Source organism: Oncorhynchus gorbuscha, linkage group LG23 (assembly GCF_021184085.1).
Source record: "Oncorhynchus gorbuscha isolate QuinsamMale2020 ecotype Even-year linkage group LG23, OgorEven_v1.0, whole genome shotgun sequence".
In the NCBI taxonomy this organism is placed as follows: domain Eukaryota; kingdom Metazoa; phylum Chordata; class Actinopteri; order Salmoniformes; family Salmonidae; genus Oncorhynchus; species Oncorhynchus gorbuscha.
In genome coordinates this window covers 71,833,634-71,853,983 of record NC_060195.1, presented here as the reverse complement: position 1 = coordinate 71,853,983, position 20,350 = coordinate 71,833,634, and the positions used below count along the sequence as shown (strand labels likewise).

Genomic DNA, 20,350 nt, shown 5'->3' with positions numbered 1-20,350 from the left:
TTTCTATTTAATAATAATGGATGTAGTGGTGCTCCGTGGGATGTTTATAGTTTCTGATATTGTTTTACAACCCAACCCTGATCTGTACTTCTCCACAACTTCATCCCTGACCTGTTTGGAGAGCTCCTTGGTCTTCATGGTGCCGCTTGCTTGGTGGTGCCCCTTGCTTTAGTGGTGTTGCAGACTCTGGGGCCTTTCAGAATATGTGTGTATATATAGTGAGATCATGTGACACTTATATTGAACACAGGTGGACATTATTTAACTAATTATGTGACTTCTGAAGGTAACTGGTTGCACCAGATCTTATTTAGGAGCTTCATAGCAAAGGGGGTGAATACAGACACACACCACTTTAAAGGTTTTCATTTAATTTCACTTCACCATTTGGGACTATTTTGTGTCTGTCCATTACATGAAATCCAAATAAAAATCCATTTAATTTACAGGTTGTAATGAAACAAAATAGGAAAAACGCCAAGGGGGATAAATACTTTTGCGAAGCGCCGTATATCATACAGCCGGGCATTGAGAGTTACAGTAATGAACCCAAATGTGCAGTGTGTCTCGGAGGGCAGCGAGAAGCCTCTGTCTGAGTCCAAATGGCACACTATTCCCTACACAGTGCACTACTTTTGAACAGAGCCCTATGGGTCCTGGTCAAAAGTAGTGCACTACATAGAGAATAGGGTACCATTTGGAATACACACACTCTCTCTCTCTAGGCCCACTCAGGGAGATGAATGTTCAGTTGACAGCTGACCTTGTCTACCATGCAGAGAAGGACACTAGCTAGGCTCGTGAACCAGAGCCATTTGGGAGATAACAGTGTTGTGCCTCTCAGCCTCTGTTTAGCTCCCCTCGTTCCAATTATTCAAAGAAGGGAGGAGGGAGGGAGGGAGGGAAGGAAGGAGAGAGGGGGCCTTTTTTTAATTTCCACTTTTTTTGTTGCAATTCCACTCCCTGTAAGAATGTATTGTTCTACATCCTATTCACTGCCTCGGCAACACAGAGAGAGAGATGACTTGGGAATTGTGGGTTGAAGTGTGGATTGAACTACATTATGGTTTATTATATGAAGTAATTAGTCTAGTTAGATTCAATTAGTCCAATTGGATTGCGTTCAAATCAAATTTTTATTTGTCACATACACATGGTTAGCAGATGTTAATGCGAGTGTAGCGAAATGCTTGAGCAGTTATCAACGGAAGTGGTTCACGTCGTGTAATATAAGGATCAGGTTCGGAGAGAAGCTCTCTAGAAAGATCCACAGTTTAGCAGAAAATGCCTCCATTTACAATCATATAAATGATTTGTAAAATACGCGGTAAACAGTTCAAATGTTTGTGTGTTGTCTCTCTCTTTCTCTACAGTGTATCTCTGGTGGGATCCAGGTATGTCCTTCTTCCTCACTTGTGTGTTTCGATTAGTTAGACTCAGTTTTTTTTTCTCAGACAGTGTGTTTGAGTATAGAAATAGAAATATAGAAAGTATTTGAAACTTCTCATATCACTTCAATACATTATATTATTCTACCAACAAACTAAAATCACCCAGGTATTGATACTGTCTTAAATGGAAACCTGTTCCCTATATATTGCACTTCTTTTGACCCAGGGCACTATATAGGGATAAAACTATAGGGATAAAATCACCCAGGTATTGATACTATCTTAAATGGAAACCTGTTCCCTATATAGTGCACTTCTTTTGACCAGACGTAGTGCACTATATAGGGATAAAATCATCCAGGTATTGATACTGTCTTAAATGGAAACCTGTTCCCTATATAGTGCACTTCTTTTGACCAGACGTAGTGCACTATATAGGGATAAAATCACCCAGATATTGATACTGTCTTAAATGGAAACCTGTTCCCTATATAGTGCACTTCTTTTGACCAGACGTAGTGCACTATATAGGGATAAAATCACCCAGGTATTGATACTGTCTTAAATGGAAACCTGTTCCCTATATAGTGCACTTCTTTTGACCAGACGTAGTAGGGATAAAATCATCCAGGTATTGATACTGTCTTAAATGGAAATAAAATCACTTCTTTTGACCAGATATTGATACTGTCTTAAATGGAAACCTGTTCCCTATATAGTGCACTTCTTTTGACCAGACGTAGTGCACTATATAGGGATAAAATCACCCAGATATTGATACTGTCTTAAATGGAAACCTGTTCCCTATATAGTGCACTTCTTTTGACCAGACGTAGTGCACTATATAGGGATATGGTTGCCATTTGGGACTTTTATTTATTTAACCTTTGTTGAACTACACAGTCATTGTATCGGTAGAGTTTTTAATGAGGAATGAGTCCACTGATAAAGGCCCATCACCCCTGACCTCTGACCTCTAGCCTCTAGCCTCTATCCAGGTCAACACAGAGAGGGGGGGTTTGGGTTCCTTGTAGCAGGTTAGCGTTTTTCGTCATTCAGCTTGTTCTGGAGGCATCTCTGCAGAGTGGACAATAGCTGGCACAGCCACAAAGTCATACATTTTAAACTCGAATCTTAAGCACACTGCTAACCCTAACCCCAACCCTAACCCCAACCCTAACCCTAACCCCTAACCCTAACCCTAACCCCTAACCCTAACCCTAACCCCAACCCTAACCCCTAACCCTAACCCTAACCCTAACTCTAACCCCTAACCCTAACCCTAACCTTAAATGTAGAATTTGGCCAATATTGTCATCGCAACTGGCCTATCTAAGGGGAAATCGCAGGACAAGATTCATGACAATAGGATAGGAAGAACGGATCCGGAGGGGATGGCTGCCATTTTACTCCTAACCAATTGTGCCATTTTGTGTGTGTTAATGTTATAATAATATATAATTATATAAATGTTATAATATAATAATGTTGATGCTACCGTCTATTACGACCGAGAAGAGCTTCTGGATATCAGAACAGCGATTACTCACCTCCAACTGGATGAAGATTTTTTCTTTAATGAGTCAGACAGGAAGGAGATAATGTTGCTCCCAGTCCCAGTCATTCACATGATGAAAAATAAGGAAATACTGTGGGCGGAGATCAGGGTGAGAATTTGTCGGTGAGTGAATAACCCGCCTCTACCATCCGTTCTATTAGCCAACGTGCCATCACTAGAGAGTAAACAGGATGAGCTCCGTTCGAGACCATCCTAACAACGGGACATGAAAAAAAAATGTAACATCTTATGTTTCAGCGAGTCGACGACACAGATAATAAACAGTTGGTTTTCCAAGCATCGGCAGGACAGAACAGCTACGTCTTTTAAGACAACATGTGTCTATTTGTCAATAACAGCTGGCGCACTGTGTCTAATATTAAGGTGGTCTCGAGGTATTGCTCACCTGATGATAAGCTGTGAACCATATTATCTACCAAGAGAGTTTTCATCTATATTTTTGGTAGCCGTCTATTTACCACCACAAACCGATGTTGGCACTAAGACCTCACTCAATGAGCTGTATAAAACCATAAGCAAACAAGATCATTTTCACCCAGAAGCGGCGCTCCGAGTGGCTGGAGATTTTAATGCAGGCAAACTTAATTCCTTTTTACATCATTTCTACCAGCATGTCACATGTGCAACCAGAGGGGGAAAAAACTAGACCACCTTTACTCCACACAAAGAGAAGCGAACAAAGCTCTCCCTCGCACTCCATTTGGAAAATCTGACCATCATTTGATCTTCCTGATTCCTGCTTATAAGCACAAACTAAAGCAGGAAGTACCAGTGACTAGCTCATTACGGAAGTGGTCAGATGACGGAGATGCTAAGCCACAGGACTGTTTTGCTAGCATAGAGACTGGAATTTAAGTTGGAATATGTTCCAGGATTCATCCAATGGCTTTGAGAAGTAGAACTGTTAAGGCTCCATGGATTGATGAGGAATTTAAAAAACTGTATGGTTGAAAGAGATGTGGCAAAGGTAGTGGCTAATAAGTTTGGCTGCACATCTGACTGATAAATTGAGAAATTATTTGACTGAACTCAACAAATAGAAGAAGAAACTTTACTATGAAGCCAAGATCAATGATATAAAGAATGATTGGACAGAAAAAAAAAACTTTGGAGTACTTTAAAGGAAATTATGGGCAGAAAGACAAATTCAGATCCATCTTTCATCGAATCAGATGGCTTATTCATCACCGAACCACAGGAAGTTGCCAATTATTTTAATTAATGATCATTTCATTGGCAAGGTGGGCAAACTTAGACAGGAAATGCCAACAACAAACAGTGAGCCATTGTATTCATGCATAAAGAAAACAAATAATGAAAGAAAAGCAGTGCGAGTTTGAACTTTGTAAAGTTAGTGTGGGGAGAGATGGAAAAAATATTGTTATCGATCAATAATGACAAACCTCCTGGCATTGACAACTTAGATGGAAAGATACTGAGGATGGTAGCGGACTCTATATCCTATTTGTCGAGAGGAATGTCTTTGTCCTCAGGCCTGGAGGAAGCCAAAGTAATTCTACTACCCACGAGTGGTAAAGCGGCTATTACTGGTTCTAACAGCAGCACTATCAGCTTGCTACCAGGTCTTAACAAACTGTTGGAAAAAAAATAGTGTTTGACCAAATACAATGGTATTTCTCTGTAAACAAATTAACAACAGACTTTCAGCGAGGCTTATAGAGAAGGGTACTCAACATGCACTGCACTGACACAAATGACTGATGATTGGTTGATTGAAATTGATAATAATAGGATTGTGGGAGTGGTACTGTTAGATTTCAATGTAGCCTTTGATGTTTATTGACCATAACCTGTTGTTGAGAGCTTGTGTGTTGTGGCTTTTCAACCTCTGCCATATTGTGGATTCAGAGCTATCTATCTAATAGAGCTCAACTCTTTTATGGAAGCTTCTCTAATGTCAAACATGTAAAGTGCGGTGTACCGCAGGGCAGCTCTCTAGGCCCTCTACTCTTTTCTATTTTATTTTTTTACCAATGATCTGGCATTAAACAAAGCCTGTGTGTCCATGTATACTGATGATTCAACCATATACGCATCAGCAACCACAGCTAATTAAGTCACTGAAACTCTTAACAAAGAGTTGCAGTCTGTTTTGGAATGGGTGGCCAGTAATTAATTGGTACTGAACATCTCTAGAACTTAGAGCGTTGTATTTGGTATAAATCATTCTTTAAGTTCTAGACCTCAGCTGAATCTGGTAATGAATGGTGTGGCTGTTGAACAAGTTGATGAGACTAAATGACTTGGCATTACCTTAGATTGTAATCTGTCATGGTTAAAACATTTATATGCAATGGTTCTAAAGATGGAGAGAGGTCAAGCCGTAATAAAGAGATGCTCAGATTTTTTGACCCCACACTCCAAAAAGTAAGTTCTGCAGGCTCTAGTTTTATCTTATCTTGATTATTGTCCAGTCGTGTGGTCCAGTGCTGTAAGGAAAGACCTATTTAAGCTGCAGCTGGCCCAGAAAAGAGCAGCACGTTTTGCTCTTATTCAAATTCAGATGGCTGATATAAATACTATGCAGCCAGTCTCTCTTGGCTAAGAGTTGAGGAGAGACTGACTGCATCATTTCTTCTTTTTATAAGAACCATTAATGTTGCAATTGTTTGCGTAGTCAATTTACACACAGCTCTGACACACACACTTATCCAACCAGATATGCCACCAGGGTTCTTTTCACAGTCCCAAAATCCAGAACAACATACAGTATTATAAAGAGCAGTTATTGCATGGAACTTCCTTCCATCTCATGTTGCTCAAATAAACAGCAAACCTGGTTTATTAAACAGACCAAGCAACACCTCGTGGCACAACGCCTCTCCCCTATTTGAACTAGATAGTTTGTGTGTATGAATTGATATGTAGGCTCAGTGTGCCTGTAAACTGTATATAGTTATGTCCTTGAGCTGTTATTGTCTATTGATGTTATTATGTCATTCTGTATTATGGGTCATGTTCTGTGTTCTGTGTTCTGTATTCCGTGTTCTGTGTTCTGTGTTCTTGTCTAATGATGTTCTGTATAATGTCATTCTGTATTATGTTTCCTGTTTTGTGTGGAGCCCCAGGAAGACTAGCTGCTGCTTTTGCAACTGCAAATGGGGATCCTAATAATGTATCAAATACCACCTCAGTCACCGGATTTAAGTGCATCGGATATGTCGTCCCCCACAGTGACTGTATGTACATGCCTGAACAACAAGCCATGGATTACAGGCGACACCCGCGCTGAGCTAGAGGTAGAGCTGTCGCTTTCAAGGAGCGGGACTCCAACCTGGGAAGATTATAAGAAATCCCGCCCAGTGACACGAGCCTACCAGACGAGCTAAACCACTTCTATGCTCGCTTCGAGGCGAATAACACTGAAACATGCATGACAGCACTAGCTGTTCCAGACGACGAGGTGATCACGCTCTCCGCAGCCGATGTGAGTAAAACCTTCAAACAGGTCAACATTCACATGGCTGCAAGTCCAGATAGATTACCAAGATGTATACTCCGAGCGTGCGCTGACCAACTGGCAAGAGTTTTCACTGACATTTTCAACCTCTCCCTGTCTGACTTGGTAATACAGACCACCATAGCAGACCACCATAGTCCCTGTGCCCAAGAACACTGAGGTAACCTGCCTAAACGACTATCGATCTGTAGTGCTCTCATCTGTAGCCTTGAAGTGCTTTGAAGTGCTTTGAAGAGCTGGTCAACACTCACATCTCCACCCTTTTCTCACTCCAATTTGCATACCGCCCCAACAGATCCACAGATGATACAATCTCTATTGCACTCCACACTGCCCTTTCACACTTGGACAAAAGGAACACATATTCATTGACTACAGCTCAGTGTTCAACACCGTAGCGCCCTCAAAGCACATCACTAAGCTTCGGACCCTGGGGCTAAAGATCTCCCTCTGCAACTGGATCCTGGACTTCTTGACGGGCCGCCCCCCAGGTGGTAAGGTTAGGTATCTACACATCCGCCATACTGATCCTTAAAACGGGACTCCTCAGGCGTGCATGCTCAGTCCCCTCCTGTACTCCCTTTTCACCCATGACTGCATGGCCATGCACGACCCCAACACCGTCATTAAGTTTGCTGATCACCAACAACAACGAGACCTGGCCGTGTAGTTCCAGGACAACAACCTCTCCCTCAATGTGTTAAAGACTAAATAGATGATTGTGGACTACAGGAAAAGGAGGACGGAGCCACGCACCATTCTCACTGACGGGGCTGTAGTGGAGCAGGTTGAGAGCTTCAGGTTCCTTGGTGTCGACATCACCAACTAACTAACATGGTCCAAGCACACCAAGACTGTCGTGAAGAGGGCACGACAAAGCCTATTCCCTCAGAAGACAAACAAGATTTGGCATGGGTCCTCTGATCCTCAAAAGGTTCTACAGCTGCACCATCGAGAGAATCCTGACTGGTTGTCTCACTGCCTGGTATGGCAACTGCTCGGCCTCTGACCGCAAGGCACTACAAGAGGTTAGTGCGTACGGACAAGTACATCACTGGGACCGAGCTTCCTGCCATCCAGGACCTCTATACCAGGCAGTGTCCGAGGAAGGCCCAGAATATTGTCAAAGACTCCAGCCACCCTAGTCATAGACTGTTCTCTCTGCTACCGCACGGCAAGCGGTACCGGAGCGCCAAGTCTAGATCTAATCGGCTCCTAAACAGCTTCTACCCCCAAGCCATAAGACTACTGAACATCTAATTAAATGGCCACCCAGACTATTAGCATTGTGTGCCTCCGCTCCTATACTGCTGCTACTCTCTGTTATTATCTATGCATAAGTCACTTTAATACCTCTACCTACATGTAAATTTGACCTCAAATACCTCGACTAACCGATGCACCTGTACCGTAATACCCTGTATATAGCCTCCACATTGACTCTGTACCGGTACACCCTGTATATAGCCTCCACATTGACTCTGTACCGTAACACCCTGTATATAGCCTCCACATTGACTCTGTACTGGTACCCCCTGTATATAGCCTCCACATTGACTCTGTACCGGTACCCCTGTATATAGCCTCCACATTGACTCTGTACCGTAACACCCTGTATATAGCCTCCAAATTGACTCTGTACCGTAACACCCTGTATATAGCCTCCACATTGACTCTGTACCGTAACACCCTGTATATAGCCTCCACATTGACTCTGTACCGTAACACCCTGTACATAGCTTCCACATTGACTCTGTACCGGTACCCCCTGTATATAGCCTCCACATTGACTCTGTTCCGGTACCCCCTGTATATAGCCTCCACATTGACTCTGTACCGTAACACCTTGTATATAGTCTCCACATTGACTCTGTACCATAACACCCTGTATATAGCCTCCACATTGACTCTGTACCGGTACCCCCTGTATATATATATAGCCTCCACATTGACTCTGTACCGTAATACCCTGTATATGTCTGACAAATTACATTTGATTTTGCAACAGTATCTATATAGCAGGGTGCTGTCTAGAATATGACCTCTAGAACAGCAGAGGACAGACATAGATTAATGTCACAGCTGAGGGTCTGTGTGAGGAGTCAGATAACCCTGTGCTTTAAACCTGGAAAATATTGATCCTGTGATCCTCTGTGGTCCTCTTCCCGGTCTCAATATGAGAGATAAATGTGGACTTCTGTCCTAGACCCCAGATAGAGATAAATGTAGTACTCAGACTAGAGATAAATGTAGTACTCTGTCCCAGACCAGAGATAAATGTAGTACTCTGTCCCAGACCAGAGATAAATGTAGTACTCTGTCCCAGACCCCAGACCAGAGATAAATGTAGTACTCTGTCCCAATTTGCTCTGGATAAGAGCGTCTGCTAAATGACTTAAATGTAATGTAATGTAAATGTCCCAGACCAGAGATAAATGTAGTAATCTGTCCCAGACCAGAGATAAATGTATTACTCTGTCCCAGACCAGAGATAAATGTAGTACTCTGTCCCAGACCAGTGGATAAATGTAGTACTCTGTCCCAGACCCCAGACCAGAGATAAATGTAGTACTCTGTCCCAGATCAGAGATAAATGTAGTACTCTGTCCCAGACCAGAGATAAATGTAGTACTCTGTCCCAGACCCCAGACCAGAGATAAATGTAGTACTCTGTCCCAGACCAGAGATAAATGTAGTACTCTGTCCCAGACCAGAGATAAATGTTGTACTCTGTCCCAGACCAGAGATAAATGTAGTACTCTGTCCCAGACCAGAGATAAATGTAGTACTCTGTCCCAGACCAGTGGATAAATGTAGTACTCTGTCCCAGACCCCAGACCAGAGATAAATGTAGTACTCTGTCCCAGACCAGAGATAAATGTAGTACTCTGTCCCAGACCAGAGATAAATGTAGTACTCTGTCCCAGACCAGAGATAAATGTAGTACTCTGTCCCGGACCAGTGGATAAATGTAGTACTCTGTCCCAGACCCCAGACCAGAGATAAATGTAGTACTCTGTCCCAGACCCCAGACCAGAGATAAATGTAGTACTCTGTCCCAGACCCCAGACCAGAGATAAATGTAGTACTCTGTCCTATAAGGAGTCGTCACCTTCTGACCTTAGTTCCTTTGTTTCGTCTTTTGTTTTAGTATGGTCAGGGCGTGAGTTGGGTGGGTTGTCTATGTTAGTTTGGCCTGGTATGGTTCTCAATCAGAGGCAGCTGTCAATCGTTGTCCCTGATTGAGAACCATATTTAGGCAGCCTGTTTTCCATTGTGTTTTGTGGGTGTTTGTTTCCTGTTTAGTGTTTTTTGTTTCACCTTTCAGGACTGTTTATTTGTCGGGTTTGTTGTTTTGTCTCGTGTTGCATATTTCATGAAATAATATGAACACTTACCACGCTGCACCTTGGTCCTCTTCTCCTTCCCCAGACGACAAGCATTACACCCCAGATAGATATAAATGTAGTACTCTGTCCCAGACCCCAGGTAGAGATAAATGCATTTCTCTGCCCTGGTAGAAGAAGAGACGAATGTACTATCTTGACCGTCAAAAAATGAAAATTTGAAAAATTACCCCTTCTCTTTTGAAATGCAGTGGAATGTGAGATCATATTCCCTGCATTAAAACCAGTACCAAATCACTGCACATCTGATACAAGACCGATCAGTCACTTAATAAACAAATAAAAGGACACCACTACGTCTGGCCAGTGGAATAGTTGATGTCAATGCCCATATTCCCTGCATTAATTACAAGAAATCTTTACAACAACAAAAAACCTGTACCAAATCACTGCACATCTGATACAAGACCGATGAGACTGAAGTCAATTAATAAACAAATGCTTTTTAAAATTAAATGTCATATATCACTTCTCACAATAAAAGGCTTTTCTTTCCACAGCTCTTCTATTGCCTGACCTCTGACCTCTCTGCTGTTGAACTCATTACATCTATTAACTGTTGATGTTTCATTCAAATTCATGTTCTTTTAAAAACCCTCTTGTCAGCCTTCACTTGTGATAGATTATCATATACTAATGATTACGTTTCAGCGGGAAAAATATATGGCAAATAGAATTCAAAACCTGGATGGTGTTCAGAGGGGTTGAGTGGAGAGAGAGAGAGAGGGGGAGAGAGAGAGAGGGAGAGAGAGGGAGAGAGAGAGAGAGAGGGGGAGAGAGAGAGAGAGAGAGAGAGAGAGGGAGAGAGAGGGAGAGAGAGAGAGAGGGGGAGAGAGAGAGAGGGAGAGAGAGAGGGAGAGAGAGAGAGAGAGAGAGAGAGAGAGAGAGAGAGAGGAGAGAGAGAGAGAGAGAGAGAGAGAGAGAGAGACAGAGACAGAGAGAGCGAGAGAGAGAGGCAGAGAGAGAGAGAGAGAGAGAGAGAGAGAGAGAGAGAGAGAGAGAGAGACAGAGAGAGAGAGAGAGAGAGAGAGAGAGAGAGAGAGAGAGAGAGAGGAGAGAGAGAGAGAGGGAGGAGAGAGAGAGAGAGGGGGAGAGAGAGAGAGAGAGAGAGAGAGAGAGAGAGAGAGAGAGAGAGAGAGAGAGAGAGAGAGAGAGAGAGAGAGAGAGAGATGATTTGGACTGAAAAAACAAACAAAATATAACTATTGTAAAATAGACAATGTCTGTAAAATTAAAATAACATGTAAGTAGAAGCCTAAGTGTTGTGGTCCATTGGTTTGCTACAATTGGGGGGCGGGGTGGTAGTGTTAGAGGAACATGATAAAGGACAACGTTTTTTAAGAATATTTGCAACAAAAAGATACAGGGGGGGATTGGAAATCATGTTGGTAATTGTATTGATATAAGCCACAATCTATCAGCAATATGAAAGCTGATCTACCACCGCCCCCCCTAAAAAGCAAATGTGTTTCAAGGTGTGTGTGTGTGTGTGTGTGTGTGTGTGTGTGTGTGTGTGTGTGTGTGTGTGTGTGTGTGTGTGTGTGTGTGTGTGTGTGTGTGTGTGTGTGTGTGTGTGTGTGTGTGTGTGTGTGTGTGTGTGTGTGTGTGTGTGTGTGTGTGTGTGTCACTCTCTTGTCCCTCATGTGTTTGTGCTTCATTCACCTTTCAGGAGGAAGCAGAGTTCTCACCGTTCCCCGTGGAGAAAGATAAAAAATCAACTTGTCAAGAATCTTTTTCAACTTTCCACAACTTCTGAACGAGAAATCCGCCATTAAAAGGGGAAACAACAAAACACTGTCAGGCTTCGTTCCAAGAGACTGTCAGCACAAAGCTCTGTGTTTCAGAGACTGGGAATCAACACATGTGACAGAGAAGAGACATGTAAGAGAGACCTAACTAATGCCACCCTATTCCCTATGTAGTGCACTACTTTAGACCAAATCCCCTAAAAGTAGTGTACTATGTAGGGAATAGGGTGTCATTTGGGATACGCCGTAAAAGGTTAGCCATTCCTGGGAACATCTGAAGTATCTGAAAAGATCTCGACGTCTGATTCTGCCGATCTGAGGTTTTGATCATTTTCTCATTCAAAGATAATCAAGGATATATCTGATACAGCTAGTTATCAAACATTACAAAAGCTGACCTCTGGATGCCCCCTCCCCCCCAACATGGGAATTGTATGAGGCTGTGAGATAAGATTGAGTAAAAGACAACACTTGACCCTCTGTATGAGGTAGTAATTTATGTAATAATCGTGTAAAGTATCAAGAAGGTACAGTAACACAGTCCATCCCAGGAACGACAAAATATTGAACACAATATTGTTTTGCACTGCACAGTAATTTGTGTTCAAGGTAATTGTAACCAATGTAATTGTAACCAAGGTAATTGTAACCAATGTAATTGTAACCAAGGTAATTGTAACCAATGTAATTGTAACCAAGGTAATTGTAACCAAGGTAATTGTAACCAAGGTCATTGTAACCATCCCTCTGCTATATGCCCATGTATCTGTAGGTAATGTAAAACAAGTGAACACAATGATTCACACTGAACACACTTACCATGTCCTCTACTGAGCCCATGTTGATAGAACAGACAGATCAACCAATCATATTACTACCGTGTCAGAGTGTCTCCTGCTTCAGAGAATATCAACCAATCATATTACTACCGTGTCAGAGTGTCTCCTGCTTCAGAGAATATCAACCAATCATTTAACCAAGTGTCAGAGTGACTCCTGCTTCAGAGAATATCAACCAATCATATTATTACAGATGTTAAGAGTGACTCCTGCTTCAGAGAATATCAACCAATCATATTACTACCGTGTCAAAGTGACTCCTGTCTTATCAGAGAATATCAACCAATCATATTACTAAGGATATGTCAGAGTGTCTCCAGCATACAGTAGAATATCAACCAATCATATATTACATATGTCAGATGACTCCTGCTTCAGAGAATATCAACCAATCATATTATTACCGTGTCAGAGTGACTCCTGCTTCAGAGAATATCAACCAATCCAATGCTACTGTGTCAGAGTGACTCCTCCTTCAGAGAATATCAACCAATCATATTATAACTGTGTCAGAGTGACTCCTGCTTCAGAGAATATCAACCAATCATATTATAACTGTGTCGGAGTGACTCCTCCTTCAGAGAATATCAACCAATCATATTATAACTGTCAGAGTGACTCCTCCTTCAGAGATCAACTGGTTCAGAAAGCCTCTACAGTTGTGTGTGATGCACTGGTGTTTATGTGGTCATTCGCAGTGGAGGAAAGAAATATCCTTTCGCTTCTAACTTCAATATGTCCTTTAATAAATAAGACCTAGACCACTTTTAACAGGACATTACTCAACACTAGTGAGAATTATCTCGCCTACGGTAGGACTACTGTATATGGAAAAATATGACCTGACTTTCCGCCAATAATTACATATAGAGGATTGGAGGATTCTAAATTAAAACCCAAAAGCCACTTCATGAGTCTCCCGGCCAGGTATTGAACCTGCAACTGTAGTAACGCATTTTGCAAAGCGGGAGCCCCCATCCCCTCTGGAGCCCCATCCCCTCTGGAGCCCCCATCCCCTCTGGAGCCCCCATCCACTCCGGAAGCCCCCATACACTCCTGAAGCTCCCATACACTCTGGAGCCCCCATCAACTCTGGAGCCCCCATCCCCTCTGGAGCCCCCATCCACTCTGGAGCCCCCATCCCTCCGGAAGCCCCCATCCACTCTGGAGCCCCCATCAGCTTTGGAGCCCCCATCAACTCTGGAGCCCCCATCCACTCTGGAGCCCCCATCAACTCCGGAAGCTCCCCATTCACCCTGGAGCCCCCATTGTTGAGGAGCCCCCATCCAGATGTGGCCCCCATCCACCCGGAAGCCCCCATACACTCCGGAGCCCCCATCAACTCTGGAGCCCCCATCAACTCTGGAGCCCCCATCCACTCTGGAGCCCCCATCCACTCTGGAAGCCCCCATCCACTCTGGAGCCCCCATCAGCTTTGGAGCCCCCATCAACTCTGGAGCCCCCATCCACTCTGGAGCCCCCATCAACTCCGGAAGCCCCCATTCACCCTGGAGCCCCCATTCACCCAGGAGCCCCCATCCAGTGCTCCGTGGCCCCATCCACTCCGGAACCCCAACACTCCGGAGCCCCTATCAACATCTGGAGCCCCCATCAACTCTGGAGCCCCCATCCACCCTGGAGCCCCCATCCACTCTGAAGCCCCCATCCACTACGGAGCCCCCATCATCTCCGGAAGCCCCCATTCACCCTGGAGCCCCATCCACTCCGGGAGCCCCATCCACTCTGGAGCCCCCATCATCTCCGGAAGCCCCCATTCACCCTGGAGCCCCCATCCACTACGGAGCCCCCATCATCTCCGGAAGCCCCCATTCACCCTGGAGCCCCCATCCACTCCGGAGCCCCCATCCACTCCGGAGCCCCCATCCACTCCGGAGCCCCCATCAACTCTGAAGCCCCCATCAACTCCGGGAGCCCCATCCACTCCGGAGCATCCCAATCATAACTACCGGGAGCCCCCATCCACTCCAGAGCCCCCATCCACCCTGGAGCCCCCATCCACTCCGGAGCCCCCATCCACCAAGCCCCCATCCACTCCGGAGCCCCATCCACTCCGGAGCCTCCATCAACTCCGGGAGCCCCCATCCACTCCGGTCAGCCCCCATCCACTGCCGGAATAGCCCCCATCCACTCCGGAGCCCCCATCCACTCCGGAGCCTCCATCAACCGGGAGCCTCCATCAACTCCGTGGAGCCCCCATCCACCCGGAGCCCCCATCAACTCCGGGATCCCCCATCCACTCGGAGCCCCCATCCACTCCGGAGCCCCCATCCACTACCGGAGCCCCCATCCACTCCTGGAGCCCCCATCCACTCCGGGAGCCCCATCCACTCCGGAGCCCCCATCAACTACCGGGAGTCCCCATCCACTCCAGGAATATCCCCCATCAACTCCGGGAGCCCCCATTCACCCTGGAGCCCCCATCAACTCCGGGAGCCCCCATATTATAATTCAGATGGATCCGGAGCCCCCAGAGACTCCCCCATCCATCAGCCCCCATCAACTCCGGGAGTCCCCATCCTTCCGGAGCCCCCATCCATTATAACCGGAGCCCCCATCCTTCAGGGATATCCCCATCCACTGTGTCCGGAGCCCCCATCCACTCCGGAGCCCCCATCCACTCCGGAGCCTCCATCCACTCTGGGAGCCCCCATCCACTCCGGGAGCCCCCATCCACTCCGGGAGTCCCCATCCACAAAGTATCCAAATACAGAGAGGTGTTGGTAAAGGTATATTGTCCTGCTGACAGCCCACAACGGCCTATTATACCACTATATATGGTGTCCAGGTCAGAATAACCAAAACATTTATTTATTAAAGGAAGAATGTTGCTTATTATATATTTTGATTCAAAGCCATGAATGAATGAGTCACTCAGCTTTATGTAGGTGTCGTTATATGACTGTTATCAACTGGATAATATATAACGATTTTTTTGGAGGTTATTTCGTTTTCAAAAAATAAAATAAAAACGAAAAGAGAGCAATTGTAATCTGAATAAAGGCAGAAATAATATTTGTAAAGGCCAAAATATTTATTTCTGTTTTTAGAAGGAGAGAAAAGCTGGGCCAATTGTGCCGCTCCAATAAAGGGCAAATATAGCCCTGTGAATAGCCGTAATGGCGCTGTACAACGTGACCGTGTGTTTGAAAGAGTATTTTCCAGTAAGCAACAATTTGTATCCCACAGTACGGAAAAAAATAGCACCCCCCCCGGGAATCTTCATCCCATTTCCCCTCAATACCTCTTAAGCCATGTAGGTAGCTGACTTGATTTCTGAAAGGCCATTTTAGCTGCTGGGAACCTCATGTGTGAGTTGGGCTCTGAAGGACATAGCACATAGGAACACAAGCTCTCAAATAAATACATCTGCATCCCAAATGCTCCCCCAGTATGGTGCCCAGGTAAAACGAACCCATACCCCTTGCACATTGATTATACTGCCGGTACACCTTTCATTTAGCCTCGTTATTATCATTTTATTGTGTTACTATCTTTTTAGGACATTTTTCTTACTTACTTTTAAAAACTGTTGCATTGTTGGTTAAGGGCCTCGTAAGTAAGCATTTCCCGGTAAGGTCTACACTTATTGTAACAATGGATTTGATTTGGGACAAAGACATGGTCTGGTTGAAGGAGGCGGCATTGACACATTGAAATGTGATCTCATTTCGATAAGAGAAGAAAGCATTTGGAAAATGGGACAATGTTTCACACTCTTTCTCCTTCTCTCTCTCTATCACACTATCTCTCTCTATCGCCCTCTCTCTCTCTCTCTCTCTCTCTCTCTCTCTCTCTCTCTCTCTCTCTCTCTCTCTCTCTCTCTCTCTATCTCCCTCTCTCTCACACTCTCTCTCTCTCCTTCTCAATCTTCTCCCTCTGTCTCTCTCTCTCTCTCTTTCTGTCTCTCTGCTCCCTCTCCATCTCTCTCTCTCTCTCTTTATCTCTCTTTCTCTCTCCTCCCTCCGTCTCTCTCTCCCGCTCTCTTCTCTCCTTTTTTCTCCCTGCCTCTCTCACTAAATTTCCTTAATCCCCACACAAATCCGCTGTGCTCTGAGGACGAGCTCCAAGGGCACAGTCGTGTTACCGTCAGAAACAAGCCAATTCAATTGCCTCAGGAGAAAGAGCTGTGAGGGCAGCCACTGAGGATTGTTTCATACATAAATGTTTCATAATGGAAAACACACAACGATTGATCTCTTCTGACACCGTATCACATACGGCCCCGTCTCTGGGGTTGTTGAGGCAGCGATATACTTAGACTTCTTTATTGATGACTAGTAGGACATATCTAGGCTTGATTGTTAGGCCCTTTGGATAAAAGTATCTGATAAATGGCATATATTTTTATATTTTACCTCACACACGCACGCACGCACGCACGCACGCACGCACGCACGCACACACACACACACACACACACACACACACACACACACACACACACACACACACACACACACACACACACACACACACACACACACACACACACACACACACACACACACAACCACTCTGGGTCCTGTCTCCTCCAGTATAATCTCTGCTCAGCATGGATGTCCTGTTGAGAGGCCACATCTCCATGACAGAAGCCCAGCCAAGGCAGTGTGAGCTGGGACCGGCAGGGAGGATGAGGTGGGGGGAGGGGGGGGGTGAAGATGACATTGAACCCTGCAGTGCACTCCAGTATATGATTCTTGGAAACCATCGGTCCTTGTTGCAGAAGTCATCTTGTAAAATGTCTATGGGAATGCTACCAAATGGCACCCTATCGACAGTTTAGTTCACTACTTCGGACCAAAGCCTCATGGGGCCTTTGTCAAAAGTAGTGCACTATATAGGGAATTTGGGATGATTGCACTGTTGTCATGGAGCTCTCAAACCAGGCTCCTCAAACCTCTACAGTTGGGATGAATCCCCTGTTGCCATGGAGCTCTCAAACCAGGCTCCTCAAACCTCTACAGTTGGGATGAATCCCCTGTTGCCATGGAGCTCTCAAACCAGGCTCCTCAAACCTCTACAGTTGGGATGAATCCCCTGTTGTCATGGAGCTCTCAAACCAGGCTCCTCAAACCTCTACAGTTGGGATGAATCCCCTGTTGTCATGGAGCTCTCAAACCAGGCTCCTCAAACCTCTACATGGGATGAATCCCCTGTTGCCATGGAGCTCTCAAACCAGGCTCCTCAAACCTCTACAGTTAGGATGAATCCCCTGTTGTGGAGATATTCCAAAAAAATCCATAGAAAATCAGCTGTTGCCATGGAGCTCTCAAATAGGTCCTCAAACCTCAACATGAACAATGTCTACACTGTATTTCTGATCAATTTTTTTAATTATAAACAAGGACATTTGAGCTGACCACCATTAGAAACATTAGTGATGGGCCTTTCACCGGCATTGTAGATATTTAAATCAACCATAGAAAATCAGCTGTTACCAGCTAAATCAGATTGCAGCATAACAATGTCTACACTGGATGATCAATTTGTTGTGATTTTAATGGACAGGAAGTGACCAGGATGTAACATGACTGTTGAATGGTAGAGTATATGTAGTTTCACAGGCATTAAGTTTTAAATCATGACTGGATTCTGTAACCTACCAGGATGTAACATGGCAGAAAATAGCAGGAAGTACCAGGATGTAACATGACTGTATACAGGAAGTACCAGGATGTAACATGGCTATATACAGGAAGTACCAGGTAATAACATGGCTATATACAGGAGGTACCAGGATGTAACATGGCTATATACAGGAAGTACCAGGATGTAACATGGCTATATACAGGAAGTACCAGGATGTAACATGACTGTATACATAAATATCAGGATGTAACATGACTGTATACAGGAAGTACCAGGTAACAGAGACATAGCTTGGTCAATAGCTGGTGCAATGGCTTACATAACCATATCGTCTGCATACAGATGATTATTACAGGATGTAACGCACAGACCAATATTATTTATATTAGTTGTAAAAAAAGAGCAGGTCTCAAAGTTAATCCCTGAGGTACACCCTTCATAATATCCAGGAAACTAGACTTGATGCCGTCAGAAAGCACACATTGTGTCCTGTCTGTTAAATTGTTTCTTAAACCCACTGGATAATATATATTAAATAATATATTATATATTAAAGACAATTTCAGACCGTATTTTGAATGAATAGGGAATGGTCAATGTTTTTTATAATGATCGCGGTTATTTGGCATATCATCCAAGTGTTAGTGGCTGAAACAGTTCTATGTCCAGATTTAAAACCAGATTGGTAAATATTAAGAATAGAGTGAGATGTTATTATCTGGGAGTTGGTCAGAGATTCTAATACCTAGGCTAGGCAAGATGACTTGGGGAATGGAGAGGGAGAAACCCTGTGTATTCTGGACCAGGATCAGGTATCAGTCAATATGGGGAGGGAGAAACCCTGTGTATTCTGGACCAGGATCAGGTATCAGTCAATATGGGGAGGGAGAAACCCTGTGTATTCTGAACCAGAATCAGGTATCAGTCAATATGGGGAGGGAGAAACCCTGTGTATTCTGAACCAGGATCAGTCAATATGGGAGGGAGAAACCCTGTGTATTCTGGACCAGGATCAGTCAATATGGGAGGGAGAAACCCTGTGTATTCTGAACCAGGATCAGGTATCAGTCAATATGGGGAGGGAGAAACCCTGTGTATTCTGAACCAGGATCAGGTATCAGTCAATATGGGAGGGAGAAACCCTGTGTATTCTGAACCAGTATCAGTCAATATGAGGAGGAGAAACCCTGTGTATTCTGAACCAGTATCAGTCAATATGGGGAGGGAGAAACCCTGTGTATTCTGAACCAGGATCAGTCAATATGGGGAGGGAGAAACCCTGTGTATTCTGGACCAGGATCAGTCAATATGGGGAGGGAGAAACCCTGTGTATTCTGGACCAGGATCAGTCAATATGGGGAGGGAGAAACCCTGTATATTCTGGACCAGGATCAGTCAATATGGGGAGGGAGAAACCCTGTATATTCTGGACCAGGATCAGTCAATATGGGGAGGGAGAAACCCTGTGTATTCTGGACCAGGATCAGTCAATATGGGGAGGGAGAAACCCTGTGTATTCTGAACCAGGATCAGGTATCAGTCAATATGGGGAGGGAGAAACCCTGTATATTCTGGACCAGGATCAGTCAATATGGGGAGGGAGAAACCCTGTGTATTCTGAACCAGGATCAGGTATCAGTCAATATGGGGAGGGAGAAACCCTGTGTATTCTGGACCAGGATCAAGGAAATGCTGCTGAATGTGGGACAACACACAGGAAGGTATGACCACTCTGACACGTTACCATGGTAACCCCATTACCACCAGGCAGGAAGGTATGACCACTCTGACACGTTACCATGGTAACCCCATTACCACCAGGCAGGAAGGTATGACCATTCTGACATGTTACCATGGTAACCCCATTACCACCAGGCAGGAAGGTATGACCACTCTGACACGTTACCATGGTAACCCCATTACCACCAGGCAGGAAGGTATGACCATTCTGACATGTTACCATGGTAACCCCATTACTACCAGACAGGAAGGTATGACCACTCTGACATGTTACCATGGTAACCCCATTACCACCAGGCAGGAAGGTATGACCACTCTGACACGTTACCATGGTAACCCCATTACCACCAGGCAGGAAGGTATGACCATTCTGACATGTTACCATTGGAACCCCATTACTACCAGACAGGAAGGTATGACCACTCTGACATGTTACCATGGTAACCCCATTACCACCAGGCAGGAAGGTATGACCATTCTGACATGTTACCATGGTAACCCCATTACTACCAGACAGGAATGTATGACCACTCTGATATGTTACCATGGTAATCC

The 20,350-nt window shown here is 44.6% G+C and overlaps 1 protein-coding gene across 1 annotated transcript in view; it reads left to right on the top strand.

Moving 5' to 3' along the window:
- The window catches only part of LOC124010750 (extensin-like), a 155,208-nt gene that overhangs the window by 117,021 nt on the left and 17,837 nt on the right, over positions 1-20,350 (top strand). Inside the window, exons 2-3 of the mRNA XM_046323391.1 lie at positions 13,489-14,556; positions 14,657-15,162. Coding sequence (XP_046179347.1) covers positions 13,489-14,556; positions 14,657-15,162 — 1,574 coding nt within the window. The remainder of the gene's footprint in view (positions 1-13,488; positions 14,557-14,656; positions 15,163-20,350) is intronic.